Raw genomic sequence first — 20,758 nt, forward strand, 5'->3', positions numbered from 1 at the left:
TCCACGCCCTCCCTTCTCCGCAGTGTTCAACCTGTTAGTTCTCTACTTCTCCCCCATGGACTCCTCCTGCCTCACTTGTTTCCCATGGGTTCTCCTCTCTGCTTTTCAAATATGCCACACACACCCCAATCCTTAGCATCTGGCCCATGGCCATTCTTTGTTCCTGGCTGTCTTTGGTTAGTATAATGTCTTCCTGGCTTTGTGTTATAGATTGCTTGATTGCAGAGGGTTAACCTTCTCTCCCATAAAGAAAGACTTTCCCTCAGTCAAGGATATATGAGCAGCTGTCGTACTGTTCTGCAGTATCCACACAGAATGCTACCATCTCCACACAGAACAACATCCGTGTGTGTGTGTGTGTGTGTGTGTGTGTGTGTGTGTGTGTGTGTGTGTGTGCGTGCGCGTGCACACTTCCTTAGATAAGCCAGAAGATGCCATCAGAGCCCTGGAGGTACAGGTGGCTATGACCCACAGGCATAGGTACTAGTAACAGTACTGTTCTTCTGAGAACTATGTTAATCACCACCTCCCCAGCGCTGAAAAAGAAGTCCTTAAAGAAGTATCTTTGGTATTGTCCCATTTACACAAACTTTAAAATCAAGCAAGATCAAACGATAGTGAAGAAAGCAAGCTGTAACCACTGGAACTGGGGAAAAGTCCTTCCCGCCTCTGGCTCTGTCATCTTTGAAATGGACAATGGCCACATCATATAAATTTCATTAAAATGTTCGCTGACAATTTACATGCCTGCTATACACAATACATGTCAGGAAAGCATGCTTTAAAAACGAAAGTTGAAAATAAAATACCACGATATAGGCTAAAGTGCAAATAAAACCACTTAGAACATTCTTTTCTCCACATATATAGAATCACAACTTATTATCTAGAATATTTCACTTATCCTGACATCCTGTCACCAACACGTCCATATAAAATGCTACCTGTAAATAACAATATCAAACTAGAAAGCGCAGTGACTGCTGGGGCTGTGGATTAACGAATGGGAGAGGACCCGGCTGATGTGCAGAGAGCCTGGATGAAATCGGTAGAGCTGTAAAAAAGAGACAAAGGAAGAAGAAAAGAAGAAAGCATAGCGAGAACCAGAATAGCAAAGGTGAATGTTCTCACAGGAAACAGAAAGTAATGAGCTGGATATGAAAGGAAGAAAATTGGCCTAATTGGCGTCTTTTCAATGTACCAAACACAGAGAAGGATTTCAGATAAAAAAAGAAAAGAAAAGAAAAGAAATGTAAGGCCTCAAGAAACAGGGAAAGGGTTTTTGGAACATGACTTTTGATTACATGTCACACTGTCTGTTGACTTGGGTGAGTAGCAGGGCCGGCATTACTGACGGTGGGCCTATGGCACCGGTGACAGGCACCGGTGCACCCCAACCTCTCCCTCCTGCAGAAGCCGATCTCCTGTGGAAGCCCTATCCACCAAGAGATGAGGAGTGCACCTGCTCTCACCCTGGATAAAATGTTAGGCTGGGGTGTGGGCAGGGAGTGAGAGCACTCTCAAACCTTCCCTGCGGTCCAGGGAAAAGTTCCAAGGGGCCAGAGTAGAGTGCAGAAACAACGCCCCCTTTAGGATCACCACAGCAGACAGAGCCAGTCTGGGACGCCAACATGGAGCCTCCTGCCATTCACCACTTCCAAAGATGCAAAAGGTCCAGGCTAGACATGGGATTTATAAGGGCTAAGGGCAGACCGTGAACAAGACGGCCACGCCCTGCACTGCAAACCAGCCTCACGTAGACAGTCAGGCAGGCTATGCACCTGGACTTCTGCTCTCTGAGGACTTCGGGCTGGTGACAACAAGACTGAGGAGGGAAGTCCTCTTGGCTTGTCCAACCCCACTGCTGTGTGGCTGCCTGGTTGTTTTTATTTCTTCAGATCTAGGATGAATTTCCTAGAACACATTGCTAATTTCTCAGAGCACCATTGGCCAAAGTCCTTAGGCTGCTACCGCCCATTTGACTCTGTTTCCCTGAACAGTTACCCACCACTACATGACAGCCCTATCCCACGAGAAATGTTAGCCCCTTGGTATTAATCTGCAGTTCAAAGGTTATCTGGATCCCTTAGGATTGTGCGCTTCTCTTCGCTGGAATCATCTGGGGTTAATGGCTCGGACGACCCAGGCCATATTTTAATGAGATCGGTATGGGAGCTCCTAACAGATTTATCATAAATGCACACAGGACATGCATTGAACATGTCACCATATTTAAGTGATGATACAGGTGATGTGAATTATGTATGGGCAGGGTAGTGGTGGAGGGGCTGTGCATTCTGCACCAGTCACAGGCAGCTGATGGCATAAATAAAGTGTGAACACCCCAGAATTGGGATTGTCTTATCTCACACGGCCCGAGAGACAGACAGTGCTCAGCACACCGAAGATGGGTTATGGTAACACTACTGTGTCAAAGGATTTCCCAAAGACTAAGAAAAAAATAGACAAATATCATGGTTTGAATGACAGCGGTCCCCAGGGGCTCATTCATATGAATGTTTACTCTGCAGCTGGTGGAACTATTTTAGAAGGACTAGAAGTATGATCTTGTTAGAGAATGTGTGTTTGAGGTTTCAAAAGGCTGGAGCCATTCCAGAATGTCTGTCAGTCTGTCTCTGTCTGTTCCCCACCACAACCTCCTGCTTAGGGATTAATATATCAATTCTCAGATGTTCCTGCCACCATGACCTGGAGATGTCATCATCATGGACTCTAACCTGTGAGCCCATAAGCCCCAAATTAAACTCTTTCTTCTATAAAGTACCTTGATTAAGGTGCCTTATCACAGCAACAGAAAAGTAACTTATGATGGGGGGGGGAGCTTTAATCAGGCTATTGCTTTAATATTACCATTTTTATAAAGACCTTTACTTTTCACATAGCGCCCCATATGTGGTCTGGAAAGAGGAGACACTGCATCTGCTTTATAGATAATGTTCAGAAAGCTAAAATCACTCACCCACCCACCATCCTCACACATCCTTTCCAAGGTCATGGGTGACCCTTGTATGTCTGCTCTGCTTCTCCTGTCCTAACACCTCCCCTGTGCTGGGAGCGTCGGGGTCTCTTGATAATGTGAAGTCTCCCGCACAGGCTTGTGTTTCCTAAGACCTGGTCTCCAGTTAGCAGTGGGTTCTGAAGGTTGACAGAACCTGTAGGAGGTAGAGCCTCACTGGGGGATGGATGTCATCAGGACAGACCTCACTTCCTGTCGGTTCCCTGCCTCTGAAGGTGTGTGGTATACCCAGCCACATCAGACTCCTGCACCACGTGTTTCCCGCTGGAGACTGTAGCTCCTGTAACTGTAAGCCAGGATAACTCTCCCCTCCTTAACTTTCTTTCAGCCAAGGAAAGTAACTGATACTGTGCGCTTCCTCCAACGGCATGGCTGTTGCCACCAATATCCCTTGTCAATTTGTCCCTTTGACCAAAAGAGTGTTATGTATCAGGAGTTCACTCCTTACTTTCTTCACCCCAACCCAGCTTCCTCCCATTTCTACTCAAACTTGAAGAGCAAAGGAAGCAGAAGAGGCAACCCACTGTGTGGAACCCACAAGGTAACACTGCCATAACAAGGTCATTAGACCAACTCCCAGTGGCTCCATGCTACCCTGAGCTGGTGCTCACGGGCTCACTGAAGACTCACACGGTGCCTTTTCAGGGCTGCTCTGCCAGAAGCTGTGTGGACACAGTTGCTGGGGGCCTGGAAAGCTCTGAGCAAAAGGCCAGCCAGTACAATCAATCAACTCACCTTTGGCATTATTAGCTCCACTTCTGATAAGAAATGGACACAACTGTGCAGAGGGACAAGACAACAAAGCTGAGGTGGTGAACTATGCTTGGTTGAGAACCTGCACTGTGTGACATCGTCTGTATTTGTCCCTCATCTGTGCCCTTCCCACAAAACACCAAAACAAGGCACACCCCAAAATCAGAAACAGAATCAACATTTAAAATGGGCACTGTGATGATTGACCTTCATAAAAACTTGACTGCCTTTAGAATCACGTGGACACACTCTTCTGGATGTTATCATGACGGTGTTTCCAGAACGATTTATCTGAGAAGGGGGTGACCCACCTTGAATGTGCGTGGCACAATTCCACCTGGCGTCTCAGACCGAATAGAAAGGAGGAAATGAATGGAACCCTGAAGTCAGCTCCTGCTTCCTGATTCTGGACACAAAGTGACGAGCTGCCTCACGCTCCTGCCTCAGCACCTTCCCTAGATAGACGTGCACCTCAAACCGTAAGCAAAAATCAGTGCTTTCTCTCTTAGGTTGCCTTTTGTTAGCTATGTGGTCACAGCAACAAGAAAACACACATGGTTACATCGGCCATTTTCCCTAAAGTGCAATTCACATGATCAATGGGAGGCAAGCTTCTATCTAGGCAAGGGGGTAGCAGGTGCCCAGAAATCTCAGTCCGTCACTCATAGAACTTTCTGGAACTTCATTAGCTAAGAACTTTAAAGAGCACTCCGGTCTCAGCACCTCCAGGCCTTCTACTTCTAAACTCGGGAGATCTGCTACGGCTTTGCAGCGAACACTGATGAAGATGCATTCATCTTTTAAAACTGAAAACGCAGCCGCTGGGAAGCGCAGCAGCTGGGGAGGACCAGTTCCAAGCCCACGGTACACAGGACCATTCCACACCAGCAACCTGTCCTGCGAGGACAGGTGACCACAATAAGTACTGGGTGTGTGGGAACGTCTGGTGGTGGAAGTCTGATCATCACCCCCGCAGGGGAAAGCATAGCTCAGAGACGAAAGGGGATACAAGATCTTTCTAGCTGTCACCTGTGACTGTGCCAGGACTCCTGGCCACTGCTGCCCACCTGGAAACTAAAATATTAAAGCTACATCAGAGCAGAGTCCTTCCTCTGCGGAGAGGAAGATGTGTGAGCTACAGATCCCAGTGGACCACTGTTTAAAGGAGCATGCTAACTTCTTAAGAGAATGTGCGTGCGTCAACCCAGCCACAAATGCTTTGATCTGCAATGGTGTCCTGCCTGCAAGAGATGCTAGGGCAATGGTGGCACGAAGCCTGTGGGCGTAACCAACCAATGTCTGATTTGATTTAGGCCCACTCCACAAGATGAAACCGATAGATAGCCCAAGGACCTAGGGCAAAATTAAATACTACTGTTCTAAAAGAAAGAAAGAAAGAAAGAAAGAAAGGAAGGAAGGAAGGAAGGAAGGAAGGAAGGAAGGAAGGAAAAGTAGCAATGAAAAGAAAGCTGAAATGACTCCATGACATTCTGCTCCTGCTCTACTCATGATCAGTGCCTTGTTCAGCCATCATCAGAAGCTTCCTCCTGCAGCAGACGGGAGCAAGCACAGAGACCCAGAGCCAGACAGAACACTTAGCCCTACATAAGATATCTCCATCAAACCCCTCCCATCAGGGCTCAGGGAACCTAGAGGAAAAGGTGTATGAGGCAGAGGCCATGGAAGGGCACCAGGAAAACAAGGACCTCTCTCTCAACATAAGCAAAACTCATATGAACTCACAGAGACTGGGCAGTAGGCACAGGGCCTGAGTAGGTTTGCACCAGGTTCTTATAGCTTAGTGTTTTATGGGATGACTGAGTTTGTAAACAAGTTAGTCTGTTTCCTGGGCCTTCTCTTGGACCCTTTTCTTCTGTTTTTCATTGTTGTTGTTTTTGGTCCAACTTGAGGTGTCATTTTTTTTTTTGTTTTATGATGTGATATTATTATCCCTTAGAAATCTGTTTGTTAATGAGATAGAAAAGGGGTAGATCGGATGGGAGGGGAAGTAGGGGGAATTGAAGGAGAAGAGGGAAGGGAAACCACAATCAGAATATTTATGTGAGGAAAAAAAATGTATTTTCAATGAAATAAAAAATGTTTTTTAAAAGTGTGTATTGGTCCCTTTCATTTCTAAAACAAAGAAATGCTCTCACCACCATGTTCCTTACCAAAAGTAACCTCTCCTTTGCCGGTTTTGTCAAACAGCTGGAAAGCCACCATAAACAGGGCATCGGGAGCACACAGAACAGATTCAAATGCTACAAATTCTTGGAAGGATATTAACCTGCAACATAAAAAAAAAATAGACAAAGTTAGAAAATAAAACCATACAAAATAAAACCACACAACCAAACACTGAGGTAACAATCGGATGCCATTATCAAACTGCAAATTCCAAATAGCATTTGCTCGCACACCCAGCGAGGCAATCGTGTACAGAAGTTTGCTTGCACACCCAGCGAGTGTGTGCAATCGTGTACAGAAGTGAAGGTGGGTGGGGCGGAGCACGTGGGCAGATGCTAACTGCACTGTGATTTCAGTCTCCTCCACACCTGAGACCTCAGTCTTCCCTCACACATTGCGGGGTTCTGGGATTAAAGCTTGGATACTTTAGAGCGATGGCAACAGAGAAATACGCCTGCTCGCTATGAACAGCCTTACACAGCGCATGCAGCCGACTCTGAATACCCATTCGTTACCGGCAGCTCCTCACCACACAGAAGTAGGGATGCTACAGAGGGAACTTCAGCTAGATCAGGCCCATAGTGAGACTCGGGGAACTTCTGGTTCCCAAAAAACAGTTAGCACTTGTCTGGGGACAGTACACAGAAAAGATAAATTCAAATGAAGGGACAAATACAATGAGAGCAGAGTTAGAAGGGGAGGGGACCCTCCCTGGGCGAAAGCACGGCAGTTAAAAAAGCTTGCTTCTCTTCCAGCGAGTTCAGTTCCCAGCACCCACAGCGGGTGGCTCACAATGGCCTTTAACTCTAGCTCCAGTGAATCCAGTGCCCTCTTTTGGCCTCTGTATTCATGTGTGTATGTGCACGGTCACACATGCGCACACACTGACTCATTAAAAAAAAAATTATAAGGAAAGCTTTGTGGGCAAACCGAAGCCAGAACTGGGCACTAAAAAAGAAGTAAAACTCAACTGTACAAGAAGACACGAAGGAACCTGAGGCAGAAAAAGGACCAGCAAAGCTGGGGTATGTGCAATGAAATGGCAATTACAGTGGACACTGACGTACACAGAAGAGAACAGTATGCTGGAGGACCAGAGGTCGTTTTAAAGGCAAGAAAGGGACCGTGCGATTCCTGGAAAATAAAGGAGTGAGAGAGAGTGACAATTTCTGAGGAATGTCATAACACAACCAAATCTGTGCTACAGGACGAGCATGAAAGGTCAGGACGCCATGACTTGACAAGAGGAAAGAGGTCCATACAAAGACTTTCTAGGAACAAAGGTCTTTCCCCAATACGTTTTATTATAAAAGCCCAAATATTCCACTAATGTACTGGGAAAGTCCAAGTCTCTGAAGGGGATAAGGGAAGAAAGTAGGAGTATTCCGTTCGGCTTCACAGAACACTTACTTCCTCTGAAACTTCCTAGGAGAGATCACGTTTGTATACAGGGCTACAAAGTACACTTAGCTGTTTCCCAGAGTGCCACCTGACCACAAGAATGGCTACAAAGAAAGAAAAACTCAAGAGGTTGCTCCATCCAGACTCTCCCTACCATTCACCTTCCAGAGTATGTCCTGCAGAAGGCACAAACATTCAGGAACACGTACTTCAAGAGGATACCTGCCCAGAACCCCTCATCCTCTGCTCCAGGCCTCTCTGGGACAGACCAGGGAAAGGGGGACGAGAAGGGAAGCAGACGGGACTCAGTCTCGGAAACTTTTAAAGACATGTGCTTTTGTTATTTTGTTGCAGCGCCGGAGGACACTAATATAGAAGCCCAGATTGGAAACAAAGACCTGGGTGGGAGTTACAGAAGAGTTACTGGGACTGGGACCAAGCTGTGACACTCACTTCCGGTCATCTTCCCGAGAATGTTCTAAGAAAGGGTGCCTTTGAGGAACTCACCAAGTGGCCCATCCCTCCCGAAGAACCACAGGCAACCGGGGCAACTGTTTCTGTCTGCTTCCACATTGTCACTGCTCTGGGCCCCTCTGTCATGCCGTCCTGCCGAGCAGGCACCAACAGCCCCGCTTGTCCCGCTCACTGGAGGAAGTCTAGTGGGCAGCAGAAGGTGCTATGTGCTGAGACAGCGAGTATGGGGTTAAATCAACCTGCAAAGGCATCAGGCTAGCTAAAAGAACCACACTGTGTGGGGTATAGAAAGAAGCTCTTGTTTTGTGGACTGAACAAGACTTAAAATTCAATAAAAAGAGCATCTCGACTTTTTCAGAATGACGAGAAACCTGAAGACTCCGTATGGGTATAAAAGGTTCATTTCAAAACCATAACTGGCCAGTGAAGACTGATATTTTAGGCACATTGCTAATACCAAAAAGGTATGTAATTTGGTAATCCTATTAGATACAAGCATTATACCTCTACGTAGGAGGTATACGGAGGAACCATGAAATCATAATGTTCTATTGTTCATCAAGATCATTCTGGATTTTCAAGGTAATCTGACTGGAAGGCCATGGGAATAATTACATAGTACTATACTCACTTACAGCATGGTTTCCACAAACATCTATATTTTTGTATCAACACTGCTTCAACCTTACTTTACAGGTTTAATGGGTATTAACGTGTTACAAGGAAGGATACAAGTTGCATCAAGTTCAAACCTGGCTGGTGAACTCACTGCTGCCTTTTCCACCACCCCCAACTGCCAAAGCTTCTTTTACTGTGTTAGATGCCCCTTAGAAATAATCACACATGTCTGGTGAACTGCATGCCAAGCAGGTAAGGAGAGGCATTCTATGTCAATGCTCGTTTGCAGCCAACAAATGTAGAAGCAAACACCCAAGTCACGTGTCATGATGTGGCTCACAGACTAAGGGAGACTATGTAGCTAAATGACTAGAACTTCTTTCTAGCACGCCATTTAAATTTTCCAGAACTCCATACTCATTGTTCTTTTGACCCATTTATAACAGTGGTGATTTTACAGCACCTCCAAGTTCGGGTGAAACAGCCCAGACACGGCGAACCACTATAAAACGCTCAGCAAAAGAGGAGCCAGGATCAAAATGGTTGCATAGAGTGAGCGAGTTGGCTCAGTGGTTAGGATGACTTGTCGCTCTTGTAGAAGACAAGGTTGATTCTCAGCACTCACACAGCACCTCACAATTGCCTGTGACTTCAGTCCCAGGGGAGCCGATGCCTCTTCTGACCTTGTGGGCACCAGGAACTCACATAGTGTGCATACATGCAAGCAAAACATTAATACACATACAATCACAAAAATAAATAAATCTTTAAAAAAATAATTTTTAAAAAACGGACCACATATGAACTTGTCTGAACAAAGCACCATTTCTGTTTAGTTAACACTTGCTAAAAGACAGAAAGTAAAATACATTGTTACACTAGGCGGTATAACACACACCTTTAATCCCAGGACTTGGGAGGCAGAAGCAGGCAGATTTCTGTGCATTTAAGGCCAACCTGATCTACAAAGTGATTTCCAGGATAGCCAGTGTTACACAGAGAAACCCTGACCTGGAAAAACAAACCAACAAAAGCACTATTACAGTTTATGAAAAAGTAGACACTGTGTCACAGAACAGATACTAGATGACAGCCTACCAAGTGCAACTGTAACAACTTTTGGTCTTCTGGACAAAGCCAACTTTGCAAGAGACAGCTCTTAGTAATATAAGAAAATAGAGAGAAAGAGCTACACTTTAGGAGAAACGTGGGCAATAACATCAGACCTAGAGACAGGTCAGTAAATCCACAAAGAACGATTACTGTTATATTGAGGGATGAGACAGAAAAACTTGCTGAAGTCGGAAGGAAGATGATGGAGTGGACATGAGATCAGTCTCCTGTGAAGGGATGGTGAGACCAGCCCCCCTGCAGGGCTGAGGTGGGAGGGACAGTGAGACCAGCCCCCCTGCAGGGCTGAGGTGGGAGTGACAGTGAGACCAGCCCCCCTGCAGGGCTGAGGTGGGAGTGACAGTGAGACCAGGCCCCCTGCAGGGCTGAGGTGGGAGTGACGGTGAGACCAGGCCCCCTGCAGGGCTGAGGTGGGAGGGACAGTGAGACCAGCCCCCCTGCAGGGCTGAGGTGGGAGTGACAGTGAGACCAGCCCCCCTGCAGGGCTGAGGTGGGAGTGACAGTGAGACCAGGCCCCCTGCAGGGCTGAGGTGGGAGTGACAGTGAGACCAGGCCCCCTGCAGGGCTGAGGTGGGAGTGACGGTGAGACCAGGCCCCCTGCAGGGCTGAGGTGGGAGGGACAGTGAGACCAGCCCCCCTGCAGGGCTGAGGTGGGAGTGACAGTGAGACCAGGCCCCCTGCAGGGCTGAGGTGGGAGTGACAGTGAGACCAGGCCCCCTGCAGGGCTGAGGTGGGAGTGACGGTGAGACCAGGCCCCCTGCAGGGCTGAGGTGGGAGGGACAGTGAGACCAGGCCCCCTGCAGGGCTGAGGTGGGTGATGCGAAGTGGCTGAGGAACTGCAGCGTGGCTGCTAGGCTTCCTTCTCTGTGAACTAGGTGAACTAGGTGCAGGAGAGTGTTAAAAACACTAGAGAGTGGCAGGCCAGAGAAGCAGCAACAAACCAGGGACCGAAGAAGGAAGGCCTAGGGGAAGAGACACAGAGGAACCAGCTGGCTGGGGTGCGAGGACATCCACGGGCGTAGCAAAGGCCTGACAGGTCTACTGAAGCGGTCCGTGTGTTCTTCAGAAGGGGCAAGAGCTGAAAGGGAAGAGACTGGGTGTGCAAGGATGTGCTGGTAGGATACAGAGAAGAACCAGAACGGCCTAGGTGACAAAGACGAGTGGCTAGTACCAAGCACTCATTTCTTTCTTTTTTAAAATAAATAATTTACTTTTATTCTATGTGCATTGGTGTTTTGTCTGTGTGAGGGTGTCGGAAAACTCCTGGAGTTACAGAGAGTCTTGAGCTGCCCTATGGATGCTGAGAATTGAACCCTGGTCCTCTGGAAGAGCGTCCAGGGCTCTTTACCACTGAGCCATCTCTCCAAGTTCTCGTTTCTTTCTTTCTTTTTTTTTCCAAGACAGGGTTTCTCTGTGTAACAGCCCTAGCTGTCCTGGAACTGGCTCTTGTTCATTTGGTTTACACTCCCATATCACTGTTCATCACTGAAGTCAGGACAGGAACTCAAACCGGGCAGGAACTGATTCTTACAGTTTATTCTCTGTACTCGAAACACGCACTCACACCTATAGTCACACACCCTAGAACAGCTATAATTAAAAATATCCTAAAATTAAATAACAAAACTAAAAAGTAACTCCATTCTGCTAAAAGTGGGCAAAAATATTTATATAACCACAAAGTCTGAACTGTGCATATCAAAATGTTAAGTATAGATATCTCTGTCATTAAATTCAATATTTTCTCTTCCTGGTATTTTCTAATTTTCCAATGACACATGAACCATGCTTTCTTTGAAACAAGAAATAAATTGAAATTCATACAAAACAAAATAGCCAAAGCCCAAGCAAGGCTTGATAAGGGCAGAAGGATTGAATGAGGGGGCGAGGGGAAGAGGAAACTGAAAAAAGAAACAAATGCTTGGTGAGAGTGGCCGGAACTTCGATTACACAAGATGGGTAACTGGGGCTCTTGTCTCCTCCCTGCTGGGGCTCATTCCCACCCTGCAGAGGCTGAGACCCCATGTGGTCCTTCCATCTTCGCCTGGCTCCTATCTCCTGGCCAGTTCTGTGGCTGTGAGAATTTACACAGCTGCACACGGCTCTGATCTGCTCATACCTGGGGAAGTTTGAGTGTAGACAATGCACCGTATCAAAATCCAATTACCACTTTACTCCAGTTCCTAACCACAAGAGTGCTTCCCAAAAATAACTTTTCCTTATTACCCCCTTCCGTGTGTTGCAACAGAAGCCAAGCGATTGTCCAGGATTAGTGGCAGAGATAAAAGTGAAACAGTAAAATTTAACTCTAGGAACAGAGTTCCAGGACCACCCAAGCTCAAGGACTGAGGAAGAGGAGGAGGAAGCAGCAGCAGTAATGGGAATCTCACTCTGCGATCCTGGGGAAAGAGCTAGGAACTCTGTAACTTCAACATCTTTCTGCTTTCCCAGTTCTGTCCGTTCCCTTCTGGACGCCTGGCAAACAAGGCGCTGCACAGGTATGGCGTTCATACTCCGAGCTACACACGGTCCTAGACATAGATGACTAAATTAAGGGTCCTCAGGGAACCACTCTTTAGTGGAAGAGTAACCCAGTTAGCACAAACAAATGGAAAGATTGTTCCAGACCCAGAGAATAGAATGCAAAGAACAAGGCCCCCCCGCACTGAAGCCCGGAAACTCTTCTTCATGGTCTGATGAGGGTCCTGAACACAGTGTGCATCTATCCTGTGGAGACCGACAGTGAGACACATGGCCCCTCCCTCAGTGGGCACTGCATCAGGAGAGCTGCACTGCCCCCTAGCCCCCAGAGCTGGCCCCAGTGACATGCGCCTAGGAGAACTGACTCTACCCCTCCCTGACGGATAGGGGGAGGTAACACCGGTGGGTGTCCCAGTGGCCTAAAGAGGTCAGCGATCAGCTCAGCTACCACCCAGCCCCCCACATCCTGGGCCTTGGTTTGGCCACTCTAACATCTACGCCATCTACGCCCTGCTGGAGTGTGTGAAGGGACAATAACCGCAGAACCTCTCTCCCTTGGGGCTACAGCAGGATGTCCGAGAGGAGTTTCGGTGAGGGTCCAGGGATGATGGTGTGCCAGAGGCCTTGAACCAGACCAGTGACTCACTGCAATGATGGATGCGGCTGATTGGACCGCAGGTGTAACACACCGCAGCACGCAGCGTGACAAGGATGGATCAAGAGGTGCTGGAAACATGGAGGAGCAAGGTGGGGGGTTTTGTATTGTTTTGTGGGGGTTTCCTTTGGCGGGATGCTACGGGAGTGAGGGGCGGCTATGAAAGGACTGAGAGGTGAGTGGGATTGGTGTGCATGATATGACATTCCCAAAGAATCAATACAGAGTTATGTTATTAAAAAAAGAAAAAGATAAGACAGCTGGTAGCTAAAAGGAAGACTGGCAGGGCCATACGAAGAGTTTTGTCCCCGTGTACATGAAAGAAGCATCACTGGACAGGGGAGTGGTATATCTTGACAGAGTTAAAAGACCCCTTGAGACAGTACATCACAGCCCATTGCAGCAGAGACCACATGGCCACATTCGGGATCAGTTTGCTAGAAGACAGTCTGAAGGAGCGAGCCTCTCCTAGAAGTCACAGCCTAAGCCCTATCTCCACTGGATCATACCTAAAGGCAGGCAGTTGCAGGCACAGAAGACTGATAAAGACCTAAGGTCACCAAGGATGTGAAATGCCCTTCAGGCAGATGTCAAGGGAGCCCACACATAAACACCCTTATGTAACAGGCTAGCTGACGGTCAGAGAGCTCGCAGAGGCCTCCCGGTCCTGATTATGAAAATTCACAGTAACCCCTGAAAAGTCACTCCAAGAAGAGACAACGAGCTGTTTGGTTTTAAGCCAGCAGGAGTGAGGTGGAAATAGTCACTAGCTGTGCAGTGACCCCTTTCCTAGTCCACGAGGGATCTGTCTCTCTCGCCTGACTTTCTTCTTAAATCTTCTCTCCCATGTGGGGTCCTCAGGCCGCAGGCAATCTCCCCACACCCACCTGGCTCCAACATGGGCTTGGCCTCATCCGTCTGAAGGTCCCTGTAAAACCATAGCTCTGCTAGGGTTCGAACCTCACCAGAGTGCTTGCCGAGGGTCTGTTTAAATTCCCTGACTCCAATGAAAGCTGGCAGATTACATGCCATTCAAAGAGGCAGGTTACTGCCTGGCTTTAAAAAGCTGTTAAATATTTTTATTGATGAATTATTGTGTTGTTATCATGAATTTGGTCTATAAATACCACCTCTGCATATACCACTGCCTCCATATTGGCAAAGGGAGATAAATAAACAAGCTTTCAGAACTGTGAGCCTCACTCAGAGCGACATCCACATTGCCAACGCTACCGATGTGCCCACGGCCTTACCGCACACTCCACATGACTCTTAAGCTCCTGGGGGTGGCATTCCTGTTCCTTCAACATTCTCTTCCACGTCAGCGGTATCAAGCACTTACACCAACATTTCTCTCCTGGCTCTCCGGTACCCATAGTCAGCTAACACTAAATGACGTCATTTCCTCCCTCTGCTCTTTCTTTCCCTGTCAGGTAATGAAGCCCAGTGATCTTGGGAAAATCTGCGTCCATGCCCGAGCCACACCCCCAACATTCTACCATTCAGACTTTGAGGTATAAAAGGATTCTGATTTGTGGCCAGTTTTATCCTAGAAAAGAATACCATAAGCTTCCTAAGCTAGAGACAATTAAGTTCAGTCACCACAGTCTAGATAAATAGATATTAATGGTAGAAAAATATCATTTATAAAGCCTGGTAATTGGGGGCTGGAGAGATGCTGGCTTAGCAGCCTCCTCTGGCCTCCGCAGGCATGCACATGGTACACATATATACATACATGCAGGCAAACGTTCATATGCATAAAATAAAAATCTCAAAATGTTTTTTAAAAACTCACTTTATCATATATTACATTACTCTAATTCCATACATTTACAAATATTGAGAACAGACTGATAAACATTTATCACAAACATTTTCTATGTCTATTCCATCATTAATATTTGAAGATTACCAAAGATTTTTTTTAAGGAGAAATGTACTGAGCTTAAACAGGGAGGAAAAAAAAGACCTCGCTATGAATCACCCACTCATTTTAATTTTAATATTGTCTTTTAAAAAGACACTAAAGAAGAAAAGTACCTGTACAGCCTGTTGGGATAATGATTTACGTTAACAGCAGCTTAAAAAAAATACACAAAAAAGCTCAGCTTCCTGCATCTCTCCTTCTTCTTTAGTTAAGACTGGAAGAGAAGGCTTGGACTTTATTAAAAGGGCAAATGAAGGATAATGGGGAGATTAAACCACAGAAAAGCAATCACTGACTGAAAAGCCAGCAGGTGAACAATCTGTCAGCCAGCTCTAAGTGGCTACTAAGATTGGTGATTCTCCAACCGCGGGTTCTTGTCTTGCCTTGCTCCAGAAGGAGTGGGCAGGCAATGAAGGGCGAAAAAAATGAGAGGGACTTTCATTTGTCATGAGGGAAAAACAATACAATAAGGAAAGGAAGGCTCCAGTGGGAAACCAGGGATTCATCAAGCTTCCCAGGACCACTGTTTATGGGCGAATGGTCCCCACAACGTGGCTTGTTACTTTATCCAGATTAACTCGGAATAATCAGTTATTTTAAGTGCACAGAGACCAAGCAGTAGCAGGGCACACACTGCAAACCCCTTGTTCATCAGACGGCAGTTCCCTGGGCTTAGAGTTGGAAAGCTCGTAGAGGACCTGAGACCCTAAGTTGGCTGCAGATGAGGAATTTTTTTCAACATGTAGACTTTCAGTAAAAGATAATTACTTGTGTCTTTGCATTTAAAGAAAAATCACAAATAGGCAGAATGATTTTTATTGGAAGACACTGCTGTCCTCGGTGGGTTTTTCTGAATCTCTGAACCTAAGCAATAATAATTCAAACAATATTCGAAAACAAATAAAAGGTCTCTACACATTGGCACACACACAAAGTGACAAGGGCAAAGAGGCTATTTTTTTCATCTCCCAATGGTGAATTTTTAGTAAATCACTCTGCTTTAGAAAGTATAAATAAATAATAAGCATCAACTGAAATAATGTTTAAATACATGAAATCAAGTTAGACTGATGTCCCATGAGAAGCATCTTTAATTAGTTACAAATATTTCAGCATTTTATTTCATTCAATTATAATTCCTAGGTTTGGGATAAAAGTACACCAAAATCTTTCTTGGTGTGAACGTAATATAAATCCGAGGCAAAGCAAAACATAAAAGACAGGAAAAGCCCCTATCAGTTTGAGAGACATAAAGTGATTCATGGTGCGGACAAAAAGATATAAAAGTACACGATCTTTAACCAGAATAGCACCCCAAGTCCCCAGCGAACATTAATCTCTGCTGTGCCAGCTGAATTCAAATTAACCCAATTTTTACATGTTAATTAAACCAGCTATTTTCTTCTTATTGTATTTTAGCTTCTTAAATAGTAGAGTCTACGAGTGATTCCCAACAGACTTGTTCCAACAACAATGACGTATTCATTTACTTCTATTGTGACCATACAATACAGTAACCGAGCAGTAATTTTTTACAGTCAATTACATGTGTGGTTCTTTATGCTTAAAGATGCTGAAATAATGTGTACTATAGAGCCATATGCCTGAATCTCTAGTCTGCCAGAGGCAGTTGCCTGGGTAACACATTTTCTCTCCAGTTCAGCATAACCCTTCATTGAATATCATTAGGTGTCATTAAATAGCAAACATTAACATGAACTTCAATACACAACTTGCATAGAGTCATTTTACCCGTGTAAACAAGTGTTCCTTCAGTTACAATAAGCTTAAAATAGATTATCATTTTCTGTATATAAGAACAGGAAAAAAGTGCCCACATGTTGATCCTAAATTGAATTTATACAAATTTCTGGTCAAATGAAAATTCAGACTGAATTTCAGGGACAATACTTCTCATCAAATGGTCATAACATCGCATGCAAACAGAGGGTGAAGTGTTTGCAATTTTACTCCTTGCTGCAAAAACTACTCTGTCTCCCATTGAAAGTGTTATATTTGTTTCTAACAGAAACGAGGGAGAGAATGCACTGGCTTTCAGCAACAAAAGAAACGTAAAGAAGGTACATAGGAAGCAAACAGAAAGCATGAGACGCTACACGCATTCATTATCTTAAACGTGTTTCTAAATGTACTGGGGTACAACTGACCCCCAAACATTGCATGCACTGGGGCATACAACATATGTTTACATGCATGCACATTCTGAAATCATTACCATAATCAAACTAATTTATAGCTAAAATAATTTAAGTACTCAAAACTGAATGAAGTATCATGTAGTTTCAATCACACAAATAACTGGTCTGTGCAGGGTGTTCTAGAAAATGCCAGAATCAACAGGAGTAGCCACCCCATATGTCAGACCTTTACCCTACACCACCACAAACAAGCATCTGAGTACAAAGAAGCAGTTACTTCTGTAAACTGCCTCAAGTTACAAACACACCTCTTCCAATAGGCCTACCCCTCCCAAATCACAGAGCGACGCTGCTTTAGGACATATCATGATTTGCACATAAACTTGAGCTCTCAGGCCACCCACAGCCGTGAGCTTTTCTGGCGTTGCATTGTAAGGAGCCTCCAAAGGCTCACTGCTGCTTTAAAGGGCACAGAGAAAGAGAATCCCTGAGTGGCACTGCTACTCCTTGATATCTTCTTACTCTCCCCAGTAAGGAGAAAGAAAACCTCACCTCCTAGAAAGGGAAGGCAGAGGCTGGTGAAATAGTCCCACCAGTACTGTCCAGTCCACTTAGAAACAACTCCACAGAAAGCGCCGCCAGGATAAAAGCGTTCCTGCTGATGGGGACACACACCACACTCATAAAGACTAAAATTTTATATGAACAAAATTTGCATAAAACTGGCAAAAGTCTCCCCCCCCCAAAAGTGAATTTTTTATATAAAATTATATTTTGTTGTACAAAGAATCTTAACAAAGTATAATGAGAATCTCCCTGTTACAACAGGGACTACCCCTTGGATGTAGACTTTCATTCAAATCCTCTCAAGAATTTATTATGCCTATCTAAACCTGGGTCTGGCCATCTGGCGCTGTGTGCACACCCTACCTCGCACTACCAACCTGTCTCTAAAGCCTTGTGCCGACACACACTTGCCTGAAGCGGCAACTACGGTGCTGAGAGGCTGTGGCAGGGGTCACCGTTGGAACTGCAAGGTGTTGAGAGGACTTCCTGTCTCTGCAAAGCAAATTAAACTACAGGACTCTGAAAACTCTCTCTCCAGATACAATTACTGCAGAAGAGAAACTTCAACCTTTCCTCATTCATCTCTAAAGTTAGTGGCTTTTACTCTCTCTCCAGATACAATTACTGCAGAAGAGAAACTTCAACCTTTCCTCGTTCATCTCTAAAGTTAGTGGCTTTTCATTTCCTGTCTTCAAAAATAAATAAATACATAAAACATTGAAGCAGACAAACAGATCAGAAATCTTTTTTTTTGTTGTTGTTTTTTTGTTTTTTTTTTTTTGTTTTTTCGAGACAGGGTTTCTCTGTGGTTTTGGAGCCTGTCCTGGAACTAGCTCTGTAGACCAGGCTGGTCTCGAACTCACAGAGATCCACCTGCCTCTGCCTCCCAAGTGCTGGGATCAGATCAGAAATCTTGAACTGCATTTTCAGCCATCCCTCAGGTTCTTCCAAGGCTTGGCTAGTTTGTTTCTGAAGTGAAAATCTATATTTTTTTAGTGAATCTAAAAACTAATTCTAAATTAGCCTGAGGCATGATGTGCACCGAGGAGAGGGGCACAGCTGCGCTTTCTTAACTCTTCTGTAGAAGGCACAAACTAGGCAAACTCATGCCACAGATCAGGGACCAGAAGGGATGATCTGATGAAGGCCAAGACTCTGAACACCCTCAATGCTTCCGCGTCCGTTCCCTTGCAGGTGTGCTGGGAACAAAAGAGAGTGATACTTCAGTGGAGGGAAAGGCAGTGAAGACGGAAGAACACCAAAGTTTTGAGTATCTAAGATATGACACTGGAAATGAAGAGCCAGAAAATACTAGTGAAACCCAGAGAGATGCAGAAGACCCAGAAAAGGAGTCCAGATGGTGCAGGCAGTGAGACTGAAGATCAGGCTGACGCAGTGCGGAGAGAAAAGACAGAAAGTACTGTCGGAGGCGCGAAGGGGCGACTGTGCCGGCCTGAGGGCTAATATTATCATTGGAGATTGCTGCAGACTCAACAAGGGCGAATTCACTCCCACAGCAAGAGAAACCTGAGGAGCGGCAGAAGGATGAACGAGCAAAGAAATTCACTGCAAGGGCCAGAACAGACACCTCTTTAGATGAGAGGTCCAGAAAAACCCCAGGCAGAAGCTGGAGGGCAGGGCAGTGGGTGGAATCAGCAGAGGTTGTTCGTGGGGCAACTGAGGTGGAAGCTACCTGGACCTCCACATGCCCCTGGGAGCAACATCAAGCATGTAACACCAAGCAAGATGTAACACCATTTCCTCAGTGACAAAGCAGGCTCAGGGAGTGCAGGCCACTGGCCTAAGGTCTCACCCGATTTAAGAAACCCAGTAAGATGCATGTGCTATGTCAGCAGCCAGTGTTCCTCCCATGAGGGATGCTTTTCCATGAGAAAGAGCCACCATGCCTGGTGGAAGGAGTTATCAGAAGTCTTGTGCATGCGTGTGTATGTGTGTATGTGTGTATGTGTGTATGTGTGTATATATGCATGTTACACCAGTAAAAGTAACAGTAACATCAAAAGAAGTCTAAGAAGCATTTGGTGAGCAAACGGGAATACGGGAACAATTCTGAAGGCAATTAGTACCTGTCATGCTGTGTCCAGTCCTAACAACTCTTTATATGTCAACTTGATTAGCATTCGGAGAGCCAAGACGAAACACTGCTTTGCAGTACATCCATGCGGGGATTTTTATGATAAGATTAGCATTTTCCTAGATGGACTTGCTTCCCAATATGGTGGGCATTATCCAATCACCAAGGGCTTGAATGGAACAAACACGTGAGGGCAAAAGAGAAGACCATGGGCTCTTAGCTGAACACTTGAGCTGGAACATGGATTCACCAAGATTGAGTGTGTGTGTGACAGAGAGAGAGAGAGAGAGAGAGAGAGAGAGAGAGAGAGAGAGGGAGAGGGAGAGGGAGAGGGAGAGGGAGAGGGAGAGGGAGAGGGAGAGGGAGAGGGAGAGGGAGAGGGAGAGGGAGAGGGAGAGGGAGAGGGAGAGGGAGAGAGAGGGTGGGGAGAGAAAGAACATCTGCATTTATATATTTGTGTGCTAATGTTCATACAGGGGTTAAAGTCAGAGGATATTGGGTGTCCTCCTCCATCCTTCTCCAGAGACAGGGTCTCTCAGGATCTTACTGATTCAGCTAGACTAGGTGCCCAGCAAGCTGCAGAACCCTTGTCTCTGCATTTCCAGTGTTGGGACTACAGGCACACAGTACCATGTCATTTTTTCATGTGGGTGCTAGGATTACATATCATTAGTGCCTCGAGCTTGTGTGGCAAGCACTTTCCTGACTGCACCATCTCCGCAGTCCCAGTCTGAGAGCTATTCCAAGGGCTCACAAGCCTCAGAAGGTGAATTACCACAACATCCCGGCTTTCCTCGGTCTCCAGCTTGCACACGGGCATGATGACATGGGATGGCTCAGCTACCATAACGGGGAGCTGACTCCTTATAGTAAGCCTGGGACTACTAACTCTTTCTGTGGAGAACCTAACACATATGCACGTAAGCATATAAGCACTCTCTCCAGAGAGAGAGAGAGAGAAGTGTGTGTGGGTGTCGGTGGGTGTGGTGTGGGGTGTCTATATGTGTGTGATGTGGGGGTATGCTGCGTGTGGGAGGGTGTGATGGGGGAGGGTGTGGTGTATGAGTTTATGTGGTGTGTATGTATGCGGTGTGGGTAGTGTATGGTGGTGTGTGTGTGTGGTGTGTGCGTATGTGTACATGTGGTTGGGGCTGTGGCTGTGGCGCATGTGTGGCTGTGTGTATGTGTGTGTGATATCTGTGTGTGGTTGTGTGTGGTATGTGCGTATGTGTACATATGGTGGGGGCTGTGGTGTAAGTGTGGCTGTATG

The 20,758-nt window shown here is 46.0% G+C and overlaps 1 protein-coding gene across 1 annotated transcript in view; it reads right to left on the reverse strand.

The window, feature by feature from the left end:
- The window catches only part of Slc25a13 (solute carrier family 25 member 13), a 166,978-nt gene that overhangs the window by 95,356 nt on the left and 50,864 nt on the right, over nt 1–20,758 (reverse strand). The window contains exon 4 of the mRNA XM_075953627.1: nt 5,962–6,077. Within this exon, the coding sequence (XP_075809742.1) occupies nt 5,962–6,077 (116 nt within the window). The remainder of the gene's footprint in view (nt 1–5,961; nt 6,078–20,758) is intronic.

This window comes from Microtus pennsylvanicus, chromosome 19 (assembly GCF_037038515.1).
Source record: "Microtus pennsylvanicus isolate mMicPen1 chromosome 19, mMicPen1.hap1, whole genome shotgun sequence".
In the NCBI taxonomy this organism is placed as follows: domain Eukaryota; kingdom Metazoa; phylum Chordata; class Mammalia; order Rodentia; family Cricetidae; genus Microtus; species Microtus pennsylvanicus.